Source organism: Sylvia atricapilla, chromosome Z, assembly GCF_009819655.1.
Source record: "Sylvia atricapilla isolate bSylAtr1 chromosome Z, bSylAtr1.pri, whole genome shotgun sequence".
NCBI lineage: Eukaryota > Metazoa > Chordata > Aves > Passeriformes > Sylviidae > Sylvia > Sylvia atricapilla.
The window spans coordinates 21,408,992-21,429,265 of record NC_089174.1 but is presented as its reverse complement, the minus strand read 5'-3'; the positions used below and the strand labels follow the sequence as shown (position 1 = coordinate 21,429,265).

The following is a 20,274-nucleotide window of genomic DNA, read 5'->3' as shown; positions in this document are numbered from 1 at the left end:
GGAAGCAGTAAGATTAACCTCTTCCTGGACTTCGTGCTGCCTTTGTGGTGCAGACCCCACTGAGATTCAAGCTGGAACCCATTATAAAGTCTCCACCAGTTTTGTAGTCGCCAGCTATTAAAGCTATCTCTCAACACCACTCTTCATCTAAGCTTGTGTAGACAGCAACCACCATCCTTAAGGATGCATTCTCCAAGCAGCAGCGAGTGCTGGGGATGAATGAAGATGGTGGAGGATTTCGCCTCTTGGAGCTGCCAAGATTGTCTGGATTTTTCATATCCTCAGCATTGTCTCCCTTCTGGTTTTCTATTTGGTCAGCTGGCCTGAACTTTTCCAAAAGAGAGAGAGCTGAGAGCGTTTTGCAGTGATATTTCTAAGGGGTCTGAAGATATCGGGGGGCTGAGGAGAGGAAGGGCTGAAGGGGGGTGGGGTGGGGAAGAGTGAGATTTTTGTGTGTGCGCGTTGTTTTTCACCTCTTGCACACAATGGAGTTTTCAGAAAACCTCTCTTAAAAGGCATAGCGACAGCCTTTGTGTGAAGGGTGTGTCTGCTGGCAGGGTTTGCTGATGCAGACAGGCTGGGTGGTGATTAACAAAGGTCATTAGACTTTGGAATCTGGCAGGGGAGTGGGGTGGTGTGTCTTCTGCGCCAAAGCAGGAGAGCTCCCCAGGGACAGGCCCGGCTGGAGGCTTCCCGGCTGGAGGCTTCCCGCCTGCTGTCCCCCTCACGCCCCCGCGCCTCCTCCTCCCTCCTCCTCCTCCTGCCTGTGGGAGGCTCAGCTGCGTGTCGCCTCTGCCTGTAGGACAGCTTGGACCAGTGTCTTGATGCTGTGAATGCAGGGTTTGTGGTGCGAACCGCAACGTTTTGTCATCCATGGGACAGGGGAACCCAACCCTGAGGAGATGGTTTGGGGAAACCCAGGCCTTCTGCTAAAGGAGAGAAGGTGCAGCTTTGAGGAGGGCGCAGGGAGAGAGCAGTGACATGATTTGGAGAGCAAGCCATGCAGGAGAAAGGGAGATGTGATTCTGGAGGATGGTGAATCACCTAAATAGGAGGAGTTTAAAAAAAAGAGGAGGGGGGGGAGAGAAAAAAATAGAAAGAGAAAAAGGCTGGTGTGCTTGAGCTGAAGCTGAGAGAAGTGAGGCCATGTTGTGCACGGGCGAGAAGCTCTGAGGCTCTGAGTGCAGGAGTTGTCTGAGCTAAAATGGCTGCTCCCAAAGCTCAGAGGACTAGGGCAGCTTAGTGAGTCTTAAAGCTTCAGTGACGCAGGGGCTCATATCTCTTGAAAGTGTGATAAACACATTCAGTAGAGCTGTGGCTTGTTTGGCTGAGATGAAAGGACTAAGCTTGGGGGATGGGTAGTGAAAACTGGATGATCTGCTTTTCTGTGAAGTGCTCTAAATGCAGGAGTCGTCTGCTCCATGGAAAAATTTGTTTTCAGGTCTAATGGACTGTGCTAAAGGAGACGTGGGGTGGGGCTTCACTCACTGCTGTAATTTGATCCAGAGCAGATAGCAACCTCTTCCACACAATTTGGTCTGGTGCTTGCACATAAAAGCTTGAGTATTTCGATTATTGTAACTTCGTTAGCTGAAAAGAAGCTGGTGCAGCGTTCATTTTCTTTAGTGGTGGTGAGAGAGAGTGGAGGGAGAGAAAGGACACAGTGCAGCCTCCAAAGTAATATAGGTAAATATGTGGGGAGCCTCTGTGCTCAGACTGTCCGGAATTTGACTTGCTAGAAGTTTATTTTAGCCGGCTATCAGAAGAAGCATTCTTTCATCTGAAATCCTGGTGCAGTACCCTCTCTAGTTTCTGTGCCTTAATGTTTTGGAGCTTTCTCCTCACTTTGTAGGTTTGCTTCCTTCATATTCCATATACAACAAACACATGGAATTTAAATTGCTGTGGGCTGCTGTTGTTTGATTTGAAATACTCTGTTTGCCCTCCTTTTTCAGCACATGCATGGAAGCTTAAAGAGGCAATTGCTGTATTAGCATAGGAAGGTTGCTCTTGTGCCTAAGCACTGGACAGGGTAGGAGAGTGGCTTGTGCTTTGTGTCTCCTGTCCTTCATGGCAGTGCAGCCTTCTGTCGCAGGATTAATTGCCACAACTGAACCACGGTTCTTCGCTGTTATGTTATGTTGCTTTGTGCTTGGAAGTATGCGAGACTTTTGGATAAATCAAGGAAGTCATAATGTCTCTTGAGTTTTTGTAACTCATGTTTCCACTGTAGTTTTTCAGTATGGTTATTCCAATTACTGTCCTTTTCTTCCTCGGGCTGTGTCCATCCCTCAGACTGCTAAGGTGCAAGGGTCTTATCCCTAAATAGACTTAAATGAAACTGTAAACATTTTAACAAAGAGTGGAGGTGCCTTTAAAAGCTTGGTGGAAGTAGGGCAGAGCATTTTGCCTTCGGTTTTTGTAACTGCGTCTAATCTTGCTGTTAGATCTAGGTTTTCAATATCAGGACAGATAAGATGTTGTGAAGAAAGACAGATTTCTCCCTGTGAAAGCTTTTGATGCGTGGTAGTGAATGAGGCAGGAATTGGAAACCTCCAGGAAGGTTCGAGTGTGTCTCCTGAAGTAGAGGTTGCTGTCCTTCTGATTGTAAATTCCAGTGCATGACTGGGAGTAATGTGCCATTTCTCTGCACATGGGCTGTGGTCTTTGAACAAGACCAAATTCTGAATAACAGCCCTATGTAAAGGACCAGCCAAGAGGTCAAAGTGCACTGGATGAGTAGTCTCTTGTCAGAGAGTTGACTGTTGACAGAATTGAATCAGCAGCTTGTGAGCTACCTAGATAGGACTTCTTGTGGATCTGAGTAGATGCTTCTTAATAGGGTAAGGAAAGGTATGAGTTTCATGCCACTGCAAATGAGTTTCATTCTGCAAATGACTGAATCAACAAAAGCTTAGTGTTACCTTGGAGTTTCCAGAATTTGTTCCAAAAGCACTGTTGTAAACTCCTATCTTTCTTCTTCTCTCCTTCCCCTGTTTTTCCTGTAGATTTTTCTAATGTAAAAGATCATCCCGAATCATGGAGGTCCTGCAGTGTGATGGCTGCGATTTTCGAGCTCCATCTTACGAAGACCTAAAAGCTCACATTCAGGATGTCCACACTGCTTTTCTGCAACCGACTGATGTCTCTGAGGAGAGCCCTACCCAGCAAAGGTCTGGTTCCATCAATGCCAGCAACCAGACTGAGGTTGAATTTTCTTCTGTAAAGGATGAATTCGCAATTGCAGATGACATAGCAGGTAACTCAACTCCAAGATTGATCTCAACTCTTAAGATCTAAGATCTTACCCCATATCTTACATGTGTCTTAGTTCAGTGTGTTTTAGTTTCTGCCTTTATTGTGGTTTAAAATTTTGCATTATCTTTATGGCTATGTCAGCAAAGCAGATATCTAGCATCAGCCATACTGGTTCTGATCATGACTTTTTTTTTCCCTGCAAATGCAAGCATGGAGGATGGTTTTATTTTCCAGCTTCTTTTCATGGGGCTCTTCATACTGATTTTTTGTTTTCAGCTTTTCATCGTTGTTCTTCACTACCATGAACCACCTCCAGATTACAACTTTTGTTAGTTTTCAAATTGAAACTAGTTTTATTTTTTCCCCCAGGAAGGTAATTTTGGAAACTATCCACCCAAAGCTGTACACCACAGTCATTTATATGTAGGAATTATGCATAATGGTCATTTTTCTGACCATTGGCAGGTCTGCAGGTAGTACCATAAGTCAGTGAGGAAATTCTGGGATTGTTGTTGTCAGTTCAGGATGTGGTTACGTTCTTAAGCATTTGCAGGGTGGGTGGAGGAAAAGCCTTTTTATTTTATTTATTTACATATACACCTTAATTCTCATTTTAGGGCAAAATGCAACAAGTCAGATGGGGACTGGAAGTTACTATAGCCAGAGCCAGACTTTCTATGGCCAACATATGGCTCCAAATCCTAAACCAACCAGCAAGTTTTTCCAATGCAAGTTCTGTGTGCGTTACTTCCGTTCCAAAAACCTCCTCATAGAGCACACACGGAAGGTTCATGGAGCACAGGCTGGGGGGAGCTCAGTGGGGCCACCAGCTTCTAGTTCCCTAAATTACAACATCATGATGCATGAAGGGTTTGGTAAAGTTTTCAGTTGCCAGTTCTGCACCTACAAGTCACCCAGGCGTGCGAGGATTATTAAGCACCAGAAAATGTATCACAAAAATAACCTGAAAGAGAGTTCAGCTCCTTCTGCTGCTGCTGCTGCTGGTGTGTCTGAATCAACATCTGCTTCTGTGCCAGTGCAGGAACCCTGCAAGGAGCTGCCAGCAGAGGTGGTGGAGCGGAGCATTTTGGAGTCGATGGTCAAGCCCCTGACCAAGTCTAGGGGCAACTTTTGCTGTGAGTGGTGCAGCTACCAGACACCTCGGAGGGAGCGCTGGTGTGACCACATGATGAAGAAGCACCGCAGCATGGTGAAAATCCTGTCAAGCCTGAGGCAGCAGCAGGATGGAACCAGTGCACCTGAGGTGCAGAGTAAGAGTGCCCAGAGTGCCTCACCAAACTCGAATTACATGTCCATGAGCACAACAGGACGTGAGATGTCGAGTGCTAATGTCTCAAACTTCAGGGGATCTATGGGCAATTCACTTATCAGGCCCAACTCTTCTACATCTTCAAAGTTTTCATCTGTGTCTTACCCTCAAATGAAACCTAAGTCACCTCACAACTCGGGCGTGGTTAATTTGTCTGACAGATCCCGCTATGGAATTGCTGATATGACAAATTCTTCTGCTGACCTGGAAACAAGCAGTATGCTAAATGACTCCAGCTCAGATGAAGAGCTAAATGAAATGGACAGCGAGAATGGCTTGAACTCCATGGATCACCAGACCTCAGGAATGTCTGCAGAGCAGCTGATGGGATCTGATGGCAATAAACTATTGGAAACAAAGGGAATTCCCTTCAGAAGATACATGAACAGGTTCCAGTGTCCTTTCTGCCCTTTCCTGACGATGCACCGCCGAAGTATTTCCCGTCACATTGAGAACATCCATCTGTCTGGGAAGACGGCTGTGTACAAGTGTGATGAGTGCCCCTTCACCTGCAAGAGTTCTCTGAAGCTTGGTGCCCACAAGCAGTGTCACACAGGAACAACATCTGACTGGGACACCATGAACTCCCAGGCAGAGAGCATTGCCTCGTCCCTCAATGACAGCATGGTGTCTTACGAGAGTGGGAACATCAATGGCAGGAAGTCAGCTGGGATGATGGAACCTGTGCAGCCGCAGCCTCAGCAGCAGCAGCAACAGCAGCAGCAGCAGCAGCAGTCACCCCAGCCCCATTCACAGCATCCATACAAGTGCACACTGTGCAACTATTCCACCACCACTTTGAAAGGCCTCAGAGTTCATCAGCAGCACAAGCATTCATTCTGTGACAACTTGCCAAAATACGATGGGCCACCATCAAATGCACCACAGGAGAGTGAGGCAGATGCTCACCCCTCTGCCAGCACGGTGAAGAAGAGCCAGACCTCCATCCTTGGTCTCTCATCTAAAAATAACTTTGTTGCAAAAGCCCCTAGGAAGGTCTCAAATGACTTTCCTTTAGATCTCTCTCCTGTGAAAAAGAGAACTAGAATTGATGAAATAGCAAGCAACCTGCAGAGCAAGATCAGCCAAAACAAACAGCAGGAGGATGCTGTGATTAATGTAGAGGATGATGAGGAAGAGGAGGAGGACAATGAGGTGGAGATAGAGGTGGAGTTAGACAGAGAAGAGGAGCAAACAGAACCAATGATAGAGGTTTCTAGTTCTTATGCACCCCAGCAAATGTGGGGCAGAGAGGCTAATGATTCCCAGAAGGAGACAAGCTTCAGGAGCATGCAGCATGACTACAATTCTACCAATGGGGCAGAGATAGAGCTCACTTTGTCTGAGGATGAGGAGGACTACTACTCTGCTGTCAGCATGAAGGACCATCAGAGCCCTAATGCCTCTGTTCTGGGCGGCCAGTCCAACATGTATGGTACCGACCAGAACAATGAGAATTCAGAGTTCAGTGACTCTGGCAGACTTTACTATTGTAAACACTGTGATTTCAGCAACAAATCTGCCAGAAGTGTTAGCACTCACTACCAGCGAATGCATCCCTACATTAAATTCAGCTTTAGGTACATCCTGGATCCCAATGATCACAGTGCAGTGTACCGGTGTCTCGAGTGCTACATTGACTACACAAATTTTGAAGACCTGCAACAGCATTATGGAGAGCATCATCCTGAAGCTATGAATGTACTGAACTTTGATCATTCTGATCTGATCTACCGCTGCCGCTTCTGCTCTTACACAAGCCCAAATGTTAGAAGCCTGATGCCACATTACCAAAGAATGCATCCCACAGTGAAAATTAACAATGCAATGATATTTTCAAGCTATGTTGTTGAGCAGCAAGAAGGGCTGAACACAGAGTCTCAGACACTGAGAGAGATCTTGAATTCTGCTCCAAAAACTATGGCAACCTCCACCCCTGTGGGTCGTGGGAGTGGTTTGCCAGCTGGTTTTAACAAAAGTGCCACCAAGAGTTTCAGTCCTGAATGTGAAAATCAGAAGGAACCTTCAGTCAACACTGTGGTTGTTTATGACTGTGATGTGTGTTCATTTGCGAGCCCTAACATGCATTCCGTTTTGGTGCACTACCAGAAAAAGCACCCTGAAGAAAAGGCCTCATATTTCAGAATCCAGAAGACCATGCGTGTAGTCTCTGTTGACAGGGGCTCTGCCCTCGCTCAAATGTCTTTTGAGCTGGGGGCTCCCATCTCCCCAAAACTGTCCAACTTGGCTTCTCAGCCTCCACCTCCCCCACCACCACCCCCAGACCTCTCTACTGAGCTCTATTACTGCAAACACTGTTCCTACAGCAACCGCTCTGTCGTGGGGGTGCTTGTCCACTACCAAAAGAGGCACCCGGAGATCAAGGTCACAGCCAAGTACATCAGGCAGGCCCCGCCGACTGCAGCCATGTTGCGGGCTGGGGAACTGCCACCTGGCATCCAGAGGCCACCAGTGTCCATGCAGCAGCTGGGCCGCGGTGGGTCCGAGACCTCCGTGAACCCTCCTGAGAACGAAATGTTCTTCTGCCAGCACTGTGATTATGGGAACCGGACCGTGAAGGGTGTGCTCATCCACTATCAGAAGAAGCATCGTGACTTCAAAGCCAACGCGGATGTGATCAGGCAGCACACAGCCACCATCAGGAGCCTTTGTGACCGTGGACAGAAGAAATCAGCTGGCAGCCTGCCCGCCCACACCTCCGGCACTGAGCGGGACAAGTCCAAGCTGAGAGCCCTCAAGTGCAGGCAGTGCAGCTACACGTCGCCATACTTCTATGCATTGAGGAAGCATATTAAGAAAGACCACCCGAATCTGAAGGCCACGGTGACATCCATACTGAGGTGGGCATTTCTGGATGGCTTGATAGAAGCTGGTTATCACTGTGAATGGTGCATTTACTCTCACACAGAGCCAAGTGGCTTGCTTGTGCATTACCAAAGGAGACATCCTGAGCATTATGTTGATTATACCTACATGGCAACCAAACTCTGGGCAGGTCCCGATCCTTCCCCTCCTGCCCTAGTGATGCCAACAGAGATGAAGACCTATAAGTGCAGAGACTGCATTTTTGAAGCATCTTCTATTTGGGATATTACTAATCACTACCAGGCATTTCACCCTTGGGCTATGAATGGAGATGAATCCGTGTTGTTAGATATCATTAAGGAGAAAGATACTGCTGAGAAAACCATGCCACAGCCTGATGAAAGTGGGGTCAGGATGGAATCTGAAGACCAGATAGCAACACCGCAGATGGATCAGGATGCAGAGTGTGCAGAGGATCCCAGCCTTTCCCATGAAAAAACTGTGCAGCTGGCTTCTGCAAATCCTGCCATCTCCTCCACTCCGTACCAGTGTACAGTGTGCCAGTCTGAGTACAACAACCTGCATGGCCTCCTGACACATTATGGCAAAAAGCATCCTGGCATGAAAGTGAAGGCAGCTGACTTTGCTCAGGATATAGACATTAACCCAGGAGCTGTATATAAGTGCAGGCACTGCCCATACATTAACACACGTATTCATGGTGTTCTCACACACTACCAGAAGCGGCACCCATCAGTAAAAGTCACTGCTGAAGACTTTGTGCATGATGTGGAGCAGTCAACTGACATTGCTCAGAATGATGTGGAAGAGACAAGCAGGATTTTCAAGCAAGGCTATGGTGCTTACCGGTGCAAACTCTGCCCCTACACCCACGGAACCCTTGAGAAGCTGAAAATTCACTATGAGAAGTACCACAATCAACCTGAATTTGATGTTTTTGCCCAGTCACCACCAAAGGTATCTGCCTCAATGGAGCCAGACATGGTGACTGAAATCAAGGCCTCCCCAGAAATTGCTGCTGAAGATGTTGGAGAGGTCTCCATGCCAGCACCTCATTTCTCCAGTTCTCACTTAGTGTCTCACACAGTTTTCCGGTGTCAGCTCTGCAAATATTTCTGCTCCACCCGGAAGGGGATAGCGAGACACTACCGCATCAAACATAACAATGTCCGGGCGCAGCCAGAGGGCAAGAACAACCTCTTCAAATGTGCTCTGTGCTCCTACACCAACCCCATCCGCAAAGGGCTTGCAGCACACTACCAGAAAAGACATGACATTGATGCTTACTACACTCATTGCCTGGCAGCCTCCAGGACAGTAAGCGACAAACCCAATAAAGTGATCATTCCATCTCCTCCCAAGGATGACACCCCTCAGCTCAGCGAGGAGCTGAGGAGGGCTGTAGAGAAGAAGAAGTGCTCGCTCTGTTCCTTCCAATCCTTCAGCAAGAAGGGCATCGTGTCCCACTACATGAAGCGTCACCCTGGTGTTTTCCCTAAGAAGCAGCATGCCAGCAAGCTGGGGGGATACTTCACTGCTGTCTACGCTGATGAGCATGAAAAACCAGTGCCAGCCGAGGAGAGGAATGACTTTGAAAAGCCTGAGATGGAGGCTGAGACTCAGGAAATTGAGTGGCTTCCCTTCAGGTGCATTAAATGTTTCAAGCTGTCCTTCAGCACGGCAGAGCTGCTGTGCATGCATTACACTGACCACCACAGCAAGGATTTGAAGAGGGACTTTTCCATACTTGGAAGTGGCACTCGCTCTCAGAGCCCTGTCTACCAGTGCAAGCACTGTGATACAAAATTGAATAGCACGGCAGAGCTGACTGCACACTTGAATGGTCACAATGAGGAATTCCAGAAGCGTGCCAAACGTCAGGAGAGGAGGAAGCAGCTTTTGAGCAAGCAGAAATATGCAGATGGTGCTTTTGCAGATTTTAAACAAGAGAGGGTAAGGATTTGTGTATCTGGTCTCTTTCTCTGCACCCTGCTCCCCACCTGGGAGCCCACCAATGCCCACTTGCATGTTCTCTTCAACAGCCAAATGACCACAGGCTAATGAACGGCTTAGAGTGCCAGTGAGCTCCTTAAGTCAATTACACAGCCTGCTTTAATTTCCTCATCCATCCACCACATCTCCCTAGGTTCTGTAGGAAACTTTGTTCCTTTTTACCGCTTCCTTCAGTATTTTCTTTATCTTCTTTCCTCCCTCCCACACTTCCGAAGGGCCATCTGTGTCTGACAGTCACTTGTTCTTTTGTGACAGGGCTGCCATGTACTTTGTCACAGATTCTCTATAAAACGTCCCATCCCCTTCTTCCATGTCCCTCTGAATAACACATCCATTTTCTTCTCAACCATCTCTCTCTCACTCCTTTTTCTCATTGAGCACTCAAGATTAGTATGACATGAATCTATCTGGTGACAGAGCTTTGGGCAAGTGCCTCATAAGGAGAGGACCAAATTGTTTCTCCGTTTTTTGCTCACCTTCCCCCTTCCTTCTGCTTCAGTTTGAAAAAATACACTTGTGCAGGAAAAGCTTTGCACAGAAGTTGGGGAAATTATGGGATTGTGGAGGAGAAGGCACAGTTTCAGGCCAAACTGAAGTAGTCTTCTAGGGGACCACTGTTAGCCATAAACTGAATGTTTCTTTGGCATATATGTCTTGTCTACTTTGTAGGAATTAATGATCTCAACAGAAATTGACCTTGCAGTTCTGCAAGACAAGACATCAAGTGTTACATCACATCTAAAGTCTGGTCTGTGCTCCTAAAAACAAGGTGACAAAACCTGCTTCAGATATTTATGCTTGTGTGCTCAAACAGGCTTTCGGACACCTGGAAGATGTTTCAAAACTCAAGGAGAGGAAGGTGGTTGGCTACAAATGCAAATTTTGCGTGGAAGTTCATCCAACACTTCGAGCAATCTGTAATCACCTCCGCAAGCATGTCCAGTATGGGAATGTCTCTTCTGTGTCAGCCACTGTAAAGGTAAGAATTCCTTAAAGGTGATTGAAAGTGACAGAAATTACTTGCATTGTTTAAATTAAAGGCCTTGTTGATAACCTGTGGAGGGCTCTTGTGAAGTTGAATGTGTTTTGAACCGGGCATTCTGGTTCGGCATGATGTTTTAATGTAACAGTAACTTTCTGAAGTGCATTTGGTTCATTTTAAGATGTTCTAACTTTTTTTCGCTCTCAATCCAGGGACATGAAGACTCTTTAATTCTCATTTCTTCTCAGCCTCAAAGGAGTTGATGTTGTTGATGACCAAAAGACTTGGTTTATGAGCGGGAAACTTTCTTTCAGCTGCTTTATGGGCTACGTTTCTGCATAGTTAAGCTCAAAAGGAGCTTGTTTGTTTTCTTTTTTTTTGTATGTGTATATGATTTTTATTTTAGGAAGAGGAAGTGTGCATATACAAGTGTGTGAAGCTGCTTGTGGTACTCCTTTCCACATGGAATTTGCATGCTGGCTCCAAACAAAACATTCAGTGGCCAGCTGAGTCAGTGATCCCCTTCAGGTGATTAGGTGCAAATGTAATTTCCTTTCTCCGTGTAGAAAGGGGTATCTCCAAATGACATCTCCAAGGACAGGTGATGTTCCGAAGTCTGATTTCCAGAATGTTCATTGGCAGGGGAAGTGAAAGTACACAAAGGCTGTGGGAACTAGCTCTTGTCAAAGGCTCTTGCTGCTTGACTGACATGCCTTTTTGGTGACATAATTTGCTTTTTGTGGGGAAGCCATGTTCTCCACAGCCTCTCATGCTACTTAAGAGAATTTTCATTGCCCTACCACTGACTTTTCCTTACCTTCCTACCTGATACTCCTGACAGATTGAATGCTTTCCTTCTAAGAGTCCTTTCGCTCTTCTCAAGTGATGCTTGTATAGGGTCAGTGCTTTCCTTTGAGTAAATAAAATCTTGCATGAGGGATCAAAAGCTGAAAGCCATGGCCTAAAGAATGTGCTGCAAATGCCTCTTACAGGGTATTTAAGTGTCTCCACAAATGCATGCTCTGGTTCGAAATGGGAAAGGAAAGTTAAGAAAGAGAGTTTAAAAAAAGGACCTTTTCTGTTTGTTTTGTATTTTTAGAGGGTTTTAGGGTCTTAGTGTACCAGCTTGTTTCTTGAGAATTTGACACTGATGGACGAAGTCTACTGAACGGTAGACATCTGTATTCATCTGCAGGGTAGGTACAGTCAACTAGAGCAAAATAAACTAAAATTAACTTCTTTGTAACTTACCAATTATTATGTGATCAAGTTTAGAAGATTCAGACCAAAATCACTGAAAGATAGGTTTCTTGTCTTTTTGCATGATCTGACACAAACTTGATCAAGAAGTGAGATCCCCGTTTTTTTTGGTTTTTTGGTTTTTTTTAATATATGCATGGATGTATATAATAGATGTAATTATGTTTTTCCCTCCCAAGAATACATCATTTTTTTTCAGAAAGCCCTTGATGTGAAGATTGTCTAGGGATGTGTTTAGAGAAATAATGCAGTGGGAAGCCTGGTCGTTCTGATGAACACAGGGGAAAGACTGAGGGGCAGAAGGGAGAGAGAATTGATGGCTTTGGGGGGGATATGTGTTTTTTAGCAGGAAGCTGAAGATCCTTCAAACACAACTTTGATGGAGGGTTTTGAGGGAGCCAAAGACCCTGGCATTGTGGAATTTACAGAAGCTGAATATGGAGCATCCCTGGAAGATGAAGCCAGGCCTGGGGGCTACCACTGCAGCCAGTGTGACCGGGTTTTGATGTCTATGCAGGGTCTACGATCTCACGAGAGGAGTCACTTGGCTCTGGCCATGTTTACCCGGGAAGACAAGTACAGCTGCCAGTATTGCTCCTTTGTCTCTGCTTTCAGGCACAAGTAAGTTGTGGCTTTTATGGTTTTTTGTTTCCTAAAGAACCACCAGCTAGCAGTGCTGTTTTTGTGGGCTGACACTTAAGAAAGCTCTCTTGACTTGATGTTGAGCCATGCTTTTCTCATGGCATTTATGTATTTTCCACACTGCAAAATCTTTGGCCATTATGATTTGCTGTTTGTTAAAGATTACACCTTTATGTCTTCTTGAATTCATGTTAGCCCTCTTTTCTGCATGTAGGAGAGAAACATGCAAGCCAAAGAATAAGAATTATTTCAGTAGGCAAACAGTGCCTCCCAGTTATTCACTTTGTCAAATGCATGAGACTTAACAAGCCAAGAAGAGAAAAGTTAATCTTCCATTTTTAAGAAACTTCTGCTGCATATAACTACTTTGTTTGTAATTACTACAGCTCTTTGTGAGTTGATTTTCATTTCTAATGTTAAAATATTATTGTTAGTGTCATAAATTTACTTTAAATCAGATTCTTCTTCTTAATTATGGCATGCAATTTCAGCTCACAAATATTTCAAAATTCATTCCAGTGTGCCATATAAGTGACTCCCTTGTCCTGTGTCCTTTTCTGGTATATGGTCATCTTTATTAGTCACACTTCTTAAAATTTGTTTCCCTGAGATTTGACTTAGCTTTAAGTTTGTTAGTTTTAAAAAATACTTTAATAATAAAAATATATGTGTCCCCAGAAAAATGGGATTTGTGATATATATTCTGCTGGCTTCCTGGACCTGATTCAGAGGTCTGTGTTTCCTCTTAATTTCTGGGGATAGAGCTGCTTGTTTTAACAAAAGTAAACAGATCCAGGTGCTCATTTGATGCAGGCATTCATAGCACTCTTAAATTTGGTGATGATGTCACCATTTTGCAATCAAATGCATGTGGAAGAGAAGGCATTCTTTAGTTCCTTGTGTTAAAAAGGCAAGGTTTCTGCTGGTGCCACAGCATTGCAAATTGATGCCACAGTTGGAAATGTCCTCAGGATTGAGCAGCCAAGGGTAGGCGAGGGATTTGGGGAAGGATGTGGACTGCTGGGTGTATCCCACTCTGCTTTGGAAAGGCTGACAGTAATGGGAGGCCCTGCAGGGCTTGCTGTTTGCCTGGTAAACTTGATTCAACAATCAGACTTCTGTTGAGTTTGGTGCCTAGTCACTCTCTTTCCTACTGGGGATAAGTCATGTCCCAGAAGTTGCAGGATGGGTGAATCAAAAAGTGGTGGATGGCAGGAAGAACTCACCACCTAACTTGCTAATAGGTGTGGTCTCTGTTGTTGAAGTTGTTTGCTGCTTCTTTTATTTTTGTTTCTGATGCAATTATTCTCCTGGGAGATTATGTCGGTGAAGGAAACCAAACCAAATCTTTAAACAGCCCACTATCCTCCCAAATATAACCCAAACTTTAAAACCTTTTGGAAGAGTGCAGCTGGCAAACTGTGTGGTTGTGAATGTAGTTTTAATTATTGTTGTGTCAAATACCTTAAGGTGCATATATTTATAATAGCTTAATATGTATCACATACCTCTTTGGCAGTGTGCTTTAATTGTTCAGTAACGTTGTTCCCTGGAGGCTATTTAAACCAAGTTTTGTTCTATGAAGTATTCACTGCAAGTGTTCAAAGCTTAACTCGTTTAGGAGACAGTTTCCCCCATTTCTCTAGAAAACCTATGCATTTTGTCTTGTCCCAAACTCCATCCTGGATTCCTGCTAAGTTGTATTTGTCTGAAGTGACCCTGAGAGGAGATACAAGTTCATTTTCTGTTTTTTTGCTGTTATCAGATGTTTGAATACACAGGCTTCAGTGTTAGCTCTCGTAAACAGGGATTTTCTGGCTCAGGCTCTTGTCAGTGTGGAACTGAAGATCACGTGAAATCTAGTGTAGTGTGACAGGGCTGGAACAACTGCTATTTGAGCTACATGTTGATAGGACAATTTAAGACAAATAAGAAGAACTATGCCTGAAATACATCTAGAACTGAGGTGAGGGGTGGAGGGCAGTTTTGGCAAATTGCAGCTCCTGCAGTGTCTCTGCTTCGTTGTTGTTCCATCACCATGCCTGAGATGACTCAAGCTAAGACCAGATCACAAAGCAAAAATGTGTTCAAAGTAGAGGCTGTACTGGAAATGTTGACAGCTTGGGCTCAGGCTACCTGCCTGCCACCCGGAGCCAGTGAATTCATGTCTGTCAGCCACATTGTAACAACTGCAGAGCTCTGCAGGATTCACACAGTTAGAATGAATTTGATCTTCTGTTAGAAAATGTGGGAAAAGTCCCTCTTTCTCCTCTGAACTTTACTGAGCTGTTAGGACAAATTGTGTCAAGAACAGTTTTTTGATCACTTTGCAGTATTCAGGCTGTTGGTACTTCCATTTTCCCTGAAGAAAAGAGAGGCTGGTCTTTGCCACCCCTTCTTCTCCTGCTGAGCTTCATGTAGAATCTCCTACTCTGCTGCTTCTGAAACTCTGCTGCCTTTTAATCCTGGAACCCATCAACTGTAGCCTGCTGGCACCCTCCCCAGAGCAGGATCTCTAATCTGCTTTTGCTGCCATTACCAAAGGAAGGCTTCCTCAGTAAAGCTGGTCAGCAACAACAACAACAAAATATAGATATATATATATTTAAAATCTTTTACCCTTGATCAACAGGACAAGAGGGGATATATATATTTTCACAAACATGCTTGGCAGGAGAAAAATTGTGTAATGATAATTTAATAAGAAAATAGCTGCTTGCCTGTTTCATGTTTCTTCAACTGGTCCTTTCAGTCTGGATCATGCATAACTTAATTTATACTAATCTTGCCCTATAAGTTTATTTAGGTGGCTTGCTCTCTGTATAAACAGAATTGATGTCAGGTCTACTCCTTTCCTTCACACAGATTTGACTTTATTGTATAAGCAGACCTGTTGAATTTGTTGAAGAGAGAATATGAGAAAGGATCTTCACTTGTTTTGCTGTTGCTATAAAGTGCTTTGCTTTGCCTCTGAAGGGACAGCTGAAACAACTGACCCTTTTCTGTCTCCCTTTTCTGTCTCTTCTCAAGCCTGGACCGCCACATGCAGACACACCATGGACACCACAAGCCGTTCCGCTGCAAACTCTGCCCCTTCAAGTCCTCCTACAACAGCCGCCTGAAAACCCATATCCTCAAGGCTCATGCTGGTAAGTTTTTCCCTCTCAGTCTTGCAGCTGAAATGGCCCGGTGTGTTCTTGTGCATGATTACAGATGCTAGGTTGAATCATGAGTTCTGTCATCAGAACTGGGTAAGATTTTTTTGAAAGGCCACAGTTGTGGTTGGCCAACTGATGGAACCTGTTGGGATAAGCAGGAGTTTGGGTAATGAGAAGGGCAAGGATTTAAAATTATGGGTGCTTCAGGAACTTCTTTCTTCTCTTTTCTTTTACATGACTGATATTTTTTTTCTTATTTATGCTTTTCTCCAAGTGGATTTCATTGCTTATACCATAACTGTCATAATGAAATTGGCAGTGAGCTTTGCTTTGCTCTTTGTATTTATGTCTGTGCTTTAGGTGACTCTAAGAAAAAGTCTGTGAGCACCACCTTGGGTTTTGGTAGAGTTTTATGCTGGCTATCATGTTAAAACCAAGCCCTGCGAACACTGGGAGTCAGGTCTGTGTGCAACAGACTGAGAATGTCAAAATTGCATTACCAAACATGGAAATTTGTCTTGCAAATCCTTGTATTTCACAACAGAATCCATACAAGCAAGCAAGGCATGCTTCTGAGGAACAGGAACTGGGATGGTGATGTGTCACACAGAGTATGTCACCTGAAATTGTTGCACCTTTGATTATTAAAAAGTGAGACTCAGGATTTCCTCATCTTTATTCCTTGGCAGTAGGCTCTTGGCACCGTCACACATCCTGCATTGAAACTTTGGTTTGCAATCCAAATATGCACTCTGATGCAAATAATAGAATAGTGACCAATCTGAAAACCTGAAAGCTAGTCCAGTTGTTAAAAAGCTGTGAGTAGGAACTCCTTGAACAGGAGTTTCTGATAAAAAGGACCACAAGTATGTTCCTTTTTCTATTATTTGCTTACTCAAAGTCATACACTCCGGGGAGAAGGAGGAAGGTGGAAAAATGGGAAGAAAAGGCATAAGAAATTTGTAGCTGTCTGCTGATACAAAAAAAAAAAAAAAAAAAAAGTTGTTGCCATTGATCCAAATGCATTTTTTATCTACAGAAATAGAGGAGGGATTGACAGTCTTGTGTACAGTCTTGTGTACATTGTTTTCTGTATGTTTTTTTGAATTTCACAGAGCTTGTGCAAGTTTCTGTACTTGGATGGATAAAACAGATTAGCTTAATTTTTACCACCTTCCTCTTGTATGGGACGACCATGGCATTCTGTCCCTTCTAGGAAGTCCAGCTGTATGCAGCAGTTCCAGTTCACAGAATCCTACATCCTGTATGGAGGAGCCATGGTTCTTTATTTTCACCAACCATAAAGTAATGTGTTCTTTATGCTATTACACAGCTGGGTTCCTTGCTTGAACCTGCAGATTTTTCAACCCAGAGTTACCATGCAACTAATGTTTACTTCATACTCCTTTTCATGTAATTCATTGATTTATTTATTAGGAATTCATGCTTCTGAACTTGGTTTAGTAGATGGACATCCCTTGAAAGGGCCATGTTTTGCATGGTACATGAACACAATTTCATGGTTTCCTAGATAGTGCTTGCACAATTACTTGGGTAATAGGGTTTCCAAAGGCTTACAGATATGTTTCTGCCTCAGTCCCATTTCTACCAAATGAATGGTCACATCACAGAAAAGTTGCTTGTATGTTTTTCAGTCAGAGCTTTCTTTTGGTGTGTTTTGAGTCAGTCATTCAGAAATATGTATCACTGAACAAACATATCTGACTTCCTCAGATTCCTCAGTTTTTCAATGACACGGTGGTTCTCTGAACCTCTCTTATGTTACCTTTTTTTTTTTTTTTCCCAATTGTCTCATTATCTATTTATTTAGAATTTAAAACTTCAGTCCTCCTGAATTTTTCTTGAAGTCTCCTGGAAATCTTTAGAAGTTCATAAAATCCTGAATCCTGAAGTATTTTACTCAGTCTGCCTCTCTCCCTCATTTTCTGGGTATGGATCAAAATTCAGTGAACTACAAAATCCGTTCTTGTGTGACAGCTGGTACCAGTGTTTCTGGCATTTGTTTTTTATCCAGTGTGTGCCATCTCCTTTGGCATGGAGCAGAACAGTTTACAGTTTCTCTAAACGGACTCTCTGTTGTGTTTATCTGAACTTTTTCACCTGGTTTTTTTTTGGGTTGGGGTTTTTTGGGGGGTTTTGTGGTGGTTTTTAGTTTGTTTGTTTTGTTTCATTTTTTGTTTTGTTGTTGTTGTTGTTTGGTTGCGTTTTTTGCTTGTGTTTTTGAGGAATCTGTTATCAATTTCTTAATCAGCAGTTACTCTGGAAATGCAGAAGTGGGTGATTGTAAGATAAGAGCATTGGCCCTGTTCAGTTTCTGTGTAATCTGGAACATAGTGCTTTGAGTACATATCAAGTGTTCAGACTCGCTACATAAATGCTTACATTTATTTATTTGTATGTGTATTTATATGATCACTTTGTGATACACAAAACTAGCAATCAAAAAAGGTGCAGAAGACTTCTATTGGGCCAAACTGTAGCTTTTCCTCTGCAATCAGACATACTTTCATGTTTTGATGCTCATTGGAAATGAATAGTGGGCATATTTATTAGTGTGTCTAGACTGCTTGGTATGTAATCAATCTTTATTTGCTTTAATGTCTTGTGCTTTTAAGTTAAAGGTTGGTGCACATTGTCACCCAGGAATCTCTTACACTGACAAAGCCAAGAAGGTCTATATCTGTGTCCCACTGGTATCTTGTAACTTTTGAATATCTTTAAATTATTGTATTCCATTGAGCAACTCATTGTGTGTGCTAGTTAAGAAATGTTGTATTCCTTTTTGTGAAAAGGAGATATTTAACTTGCGCAGGTGAGGAATGTCACTTGAAAAAACATCCAGGGCAGTTTTTTGTTTCACCACTTCAGACTCTTCAAGTGATCTGTTCTTTTTCAGATGCACCAAAAAAGGGCATTCTAAGTTGGTATTTTGTCTTTATGATTAGCATATTTTTTCTGGAAGACAGGGTTGGGAGTTTTGTGGAGGATGGTTGCTAATCCTTTCAGGTTCTTACTCTGAACAGCTGCAAATATGTGTTTTGATACTCTCCTTTGGTTCATTTATTTCTGGTGTGGGAAACACTGCTGCTTGAGAACCTTCTTTGCTGGATTTGTCAAGAGATGGCAAACATTTTCTGCTTCACCCATTACCAGAACTCTCGTACTTCTGTTACTGTTCATGAATATTTCATTCCTGTATTAGTTTTGGCACTTTATGTACAACTCATATGTGGCCAGTGTTACTCTTGTATATGGAAGTGGCACTTCCAAAACAATAACTTGGCACCTATATATAATATCACTTTGTTTGTGTTGGGACGGTTTCACTTTGTGTTCCAATTGCCTTCATGCCTCAGTGCAAAACAAATCTTGTATCAGGATTTGTTTCCCCTTGTTTGCTGTCTCTATGGCTTGGAATGTATTCAAAATTAAATCCACTACTGTGCATTAGTTCTGTTCTTCCACTTCTTTTAGTGCTTTCTCATAACACACTTCCACACAGCCTGGCAGATGCACCCTTTTGTACTTGGTATTGCTGTGTTCACCAGCCTTCACCTGGTTGCCACTTCCGTGAAGATCAATGCTGCCTAATGGCAGATTTTTTTATAAGGAAAACTGTAACCCTTCCCAATGTAATTATACAACACACAACACACTTTCTTTAAAATTCCATTTTCCTTTTTTTTGTTGTTGTTTTTTTGTTTGTGGAGGGCCCTTTTTTGGAGTTTTGTAATGTCCTTCTTGCTTCATTAACAATGATGCTGGATGTGCTGCATGTAGAAACAAATGACTTCACCACCTCTAGTTGCTGTGCTCCCAAACAAACTTGGAAGTGCCGTGGTTAAGTTACTCCATTTTCATCCCAGAGTCTGTTTTCTTCCCATACCGTGCAACACAGGCATGCTGAAAGTCTGGTCTCTGTTTTTCTTGACATCAGCCACTGTACAAGGATCTGCAGTTGCCAGAAAGTGATACTTTGGTCCAAAGCAGGTGTCTACGCCCACAGACTCCAGACTGCCCCAACAGGGAGACATGGATAGCTTGTTTCCTTTGGGATCAGTCTTCCCCTGAAGAGTCCATGGGAATTTTACCACCAAATTCAGTGAGAAGTGTGAGGGCCCCATTTTGTTTCTTTTGTGAGCTGATGACTTGCCTGTATTTCGCTCACCCAGGTGAACATGCCTACAAATGTTCCTCCTGCTCATTTTCCACCATGACAATCAGCCAGCTGAAAGAGCACTCCTTGAAAGTGCATGGGAAAGCACTGACACTACCAAGACCCCGCATTGTCAACTTTGCAGCCTCACACGCCCACCACACCTCCAAGAACCACACTCCTGCTGAAGAAGTGGAGGACTCTAATGGTAAGAGGTGCCTCAAAGCAAGAATTTAATTGTCTAAGGTGCCGCTTAATATTTTTGTTGCAAACCAAATTGCAGCAGGCAACTTTGCACCAAAAGCATCTTCATTTGGTCATTAAGAGGAAACCAGAAGTTGCATCAAAACCGAGAGTAAACGTGGTGATGTAGGAAGTGCTCTGCTTTTAGGTCGTCACCAGTTCATACTACATTAATTTGTTCCCTCACTGCTCAAGCTGACTTTGGAACATGTCACTGCTGGCTTTGCTAACAGAAACTTAAATTTCAGGCTCATAATTCCTACTCATAGGCAGTGGGAAAGGGATTTTCAGATTCCATCTATGCTCCTGATTTTCCTTTGTACTTACAGAATCAGAGAGATTGTTTGGGTTGTACGGGGAACCT

The 20,274-nt window shown here is 43.7% G+C and overlaps 1 protein-coding gene across 2 annotated transcripts in view; it reads left to right on the top strand.

Annotated features, from left to right (window-relative positions):
• The window catches only part of ZNF462 (zinc finger protein 462), an 88,096-nt gene that overhangs the window by 35,972 nt on the left and 31,850 nt on the right, over window positions 1-20,274 (top strand). Inside the window, exons 2-7 of one of the 2 annotated variants that reach the window (XM_066339319.1) lie at window positions 3,009-3,259; window positions 3,876-9,388; window positions 10,263-10,427; window positions 12,208-12,311; window positions 15,363-15,481; window positions 19,684-19,875. In XM_066339319.1, the coding sequence (XP_066195416.1) occupies window positions 3,040-3,259; window positions 3,876-9,388; window positions 10,263-10,427; window positions 12,208-12,311; window positions 15,363-15,481; window positions 19,684-19,875 (6,313 nt within the window). In that variant the 5' untranslated portion in view covers window positions 3,009-3,039. The remainder of the gene's footprint in view (window positions 1-3,008; window positions 3,260-3,875; window positions 9,389-10,262; window positions 10,428-12,207; window positions 12,312-15,362; window positions 15,482-19,683; window positions 19,876-20,274) is intronic. The other variant, XM_066339320.1, reaches the window with a different exon arrangement.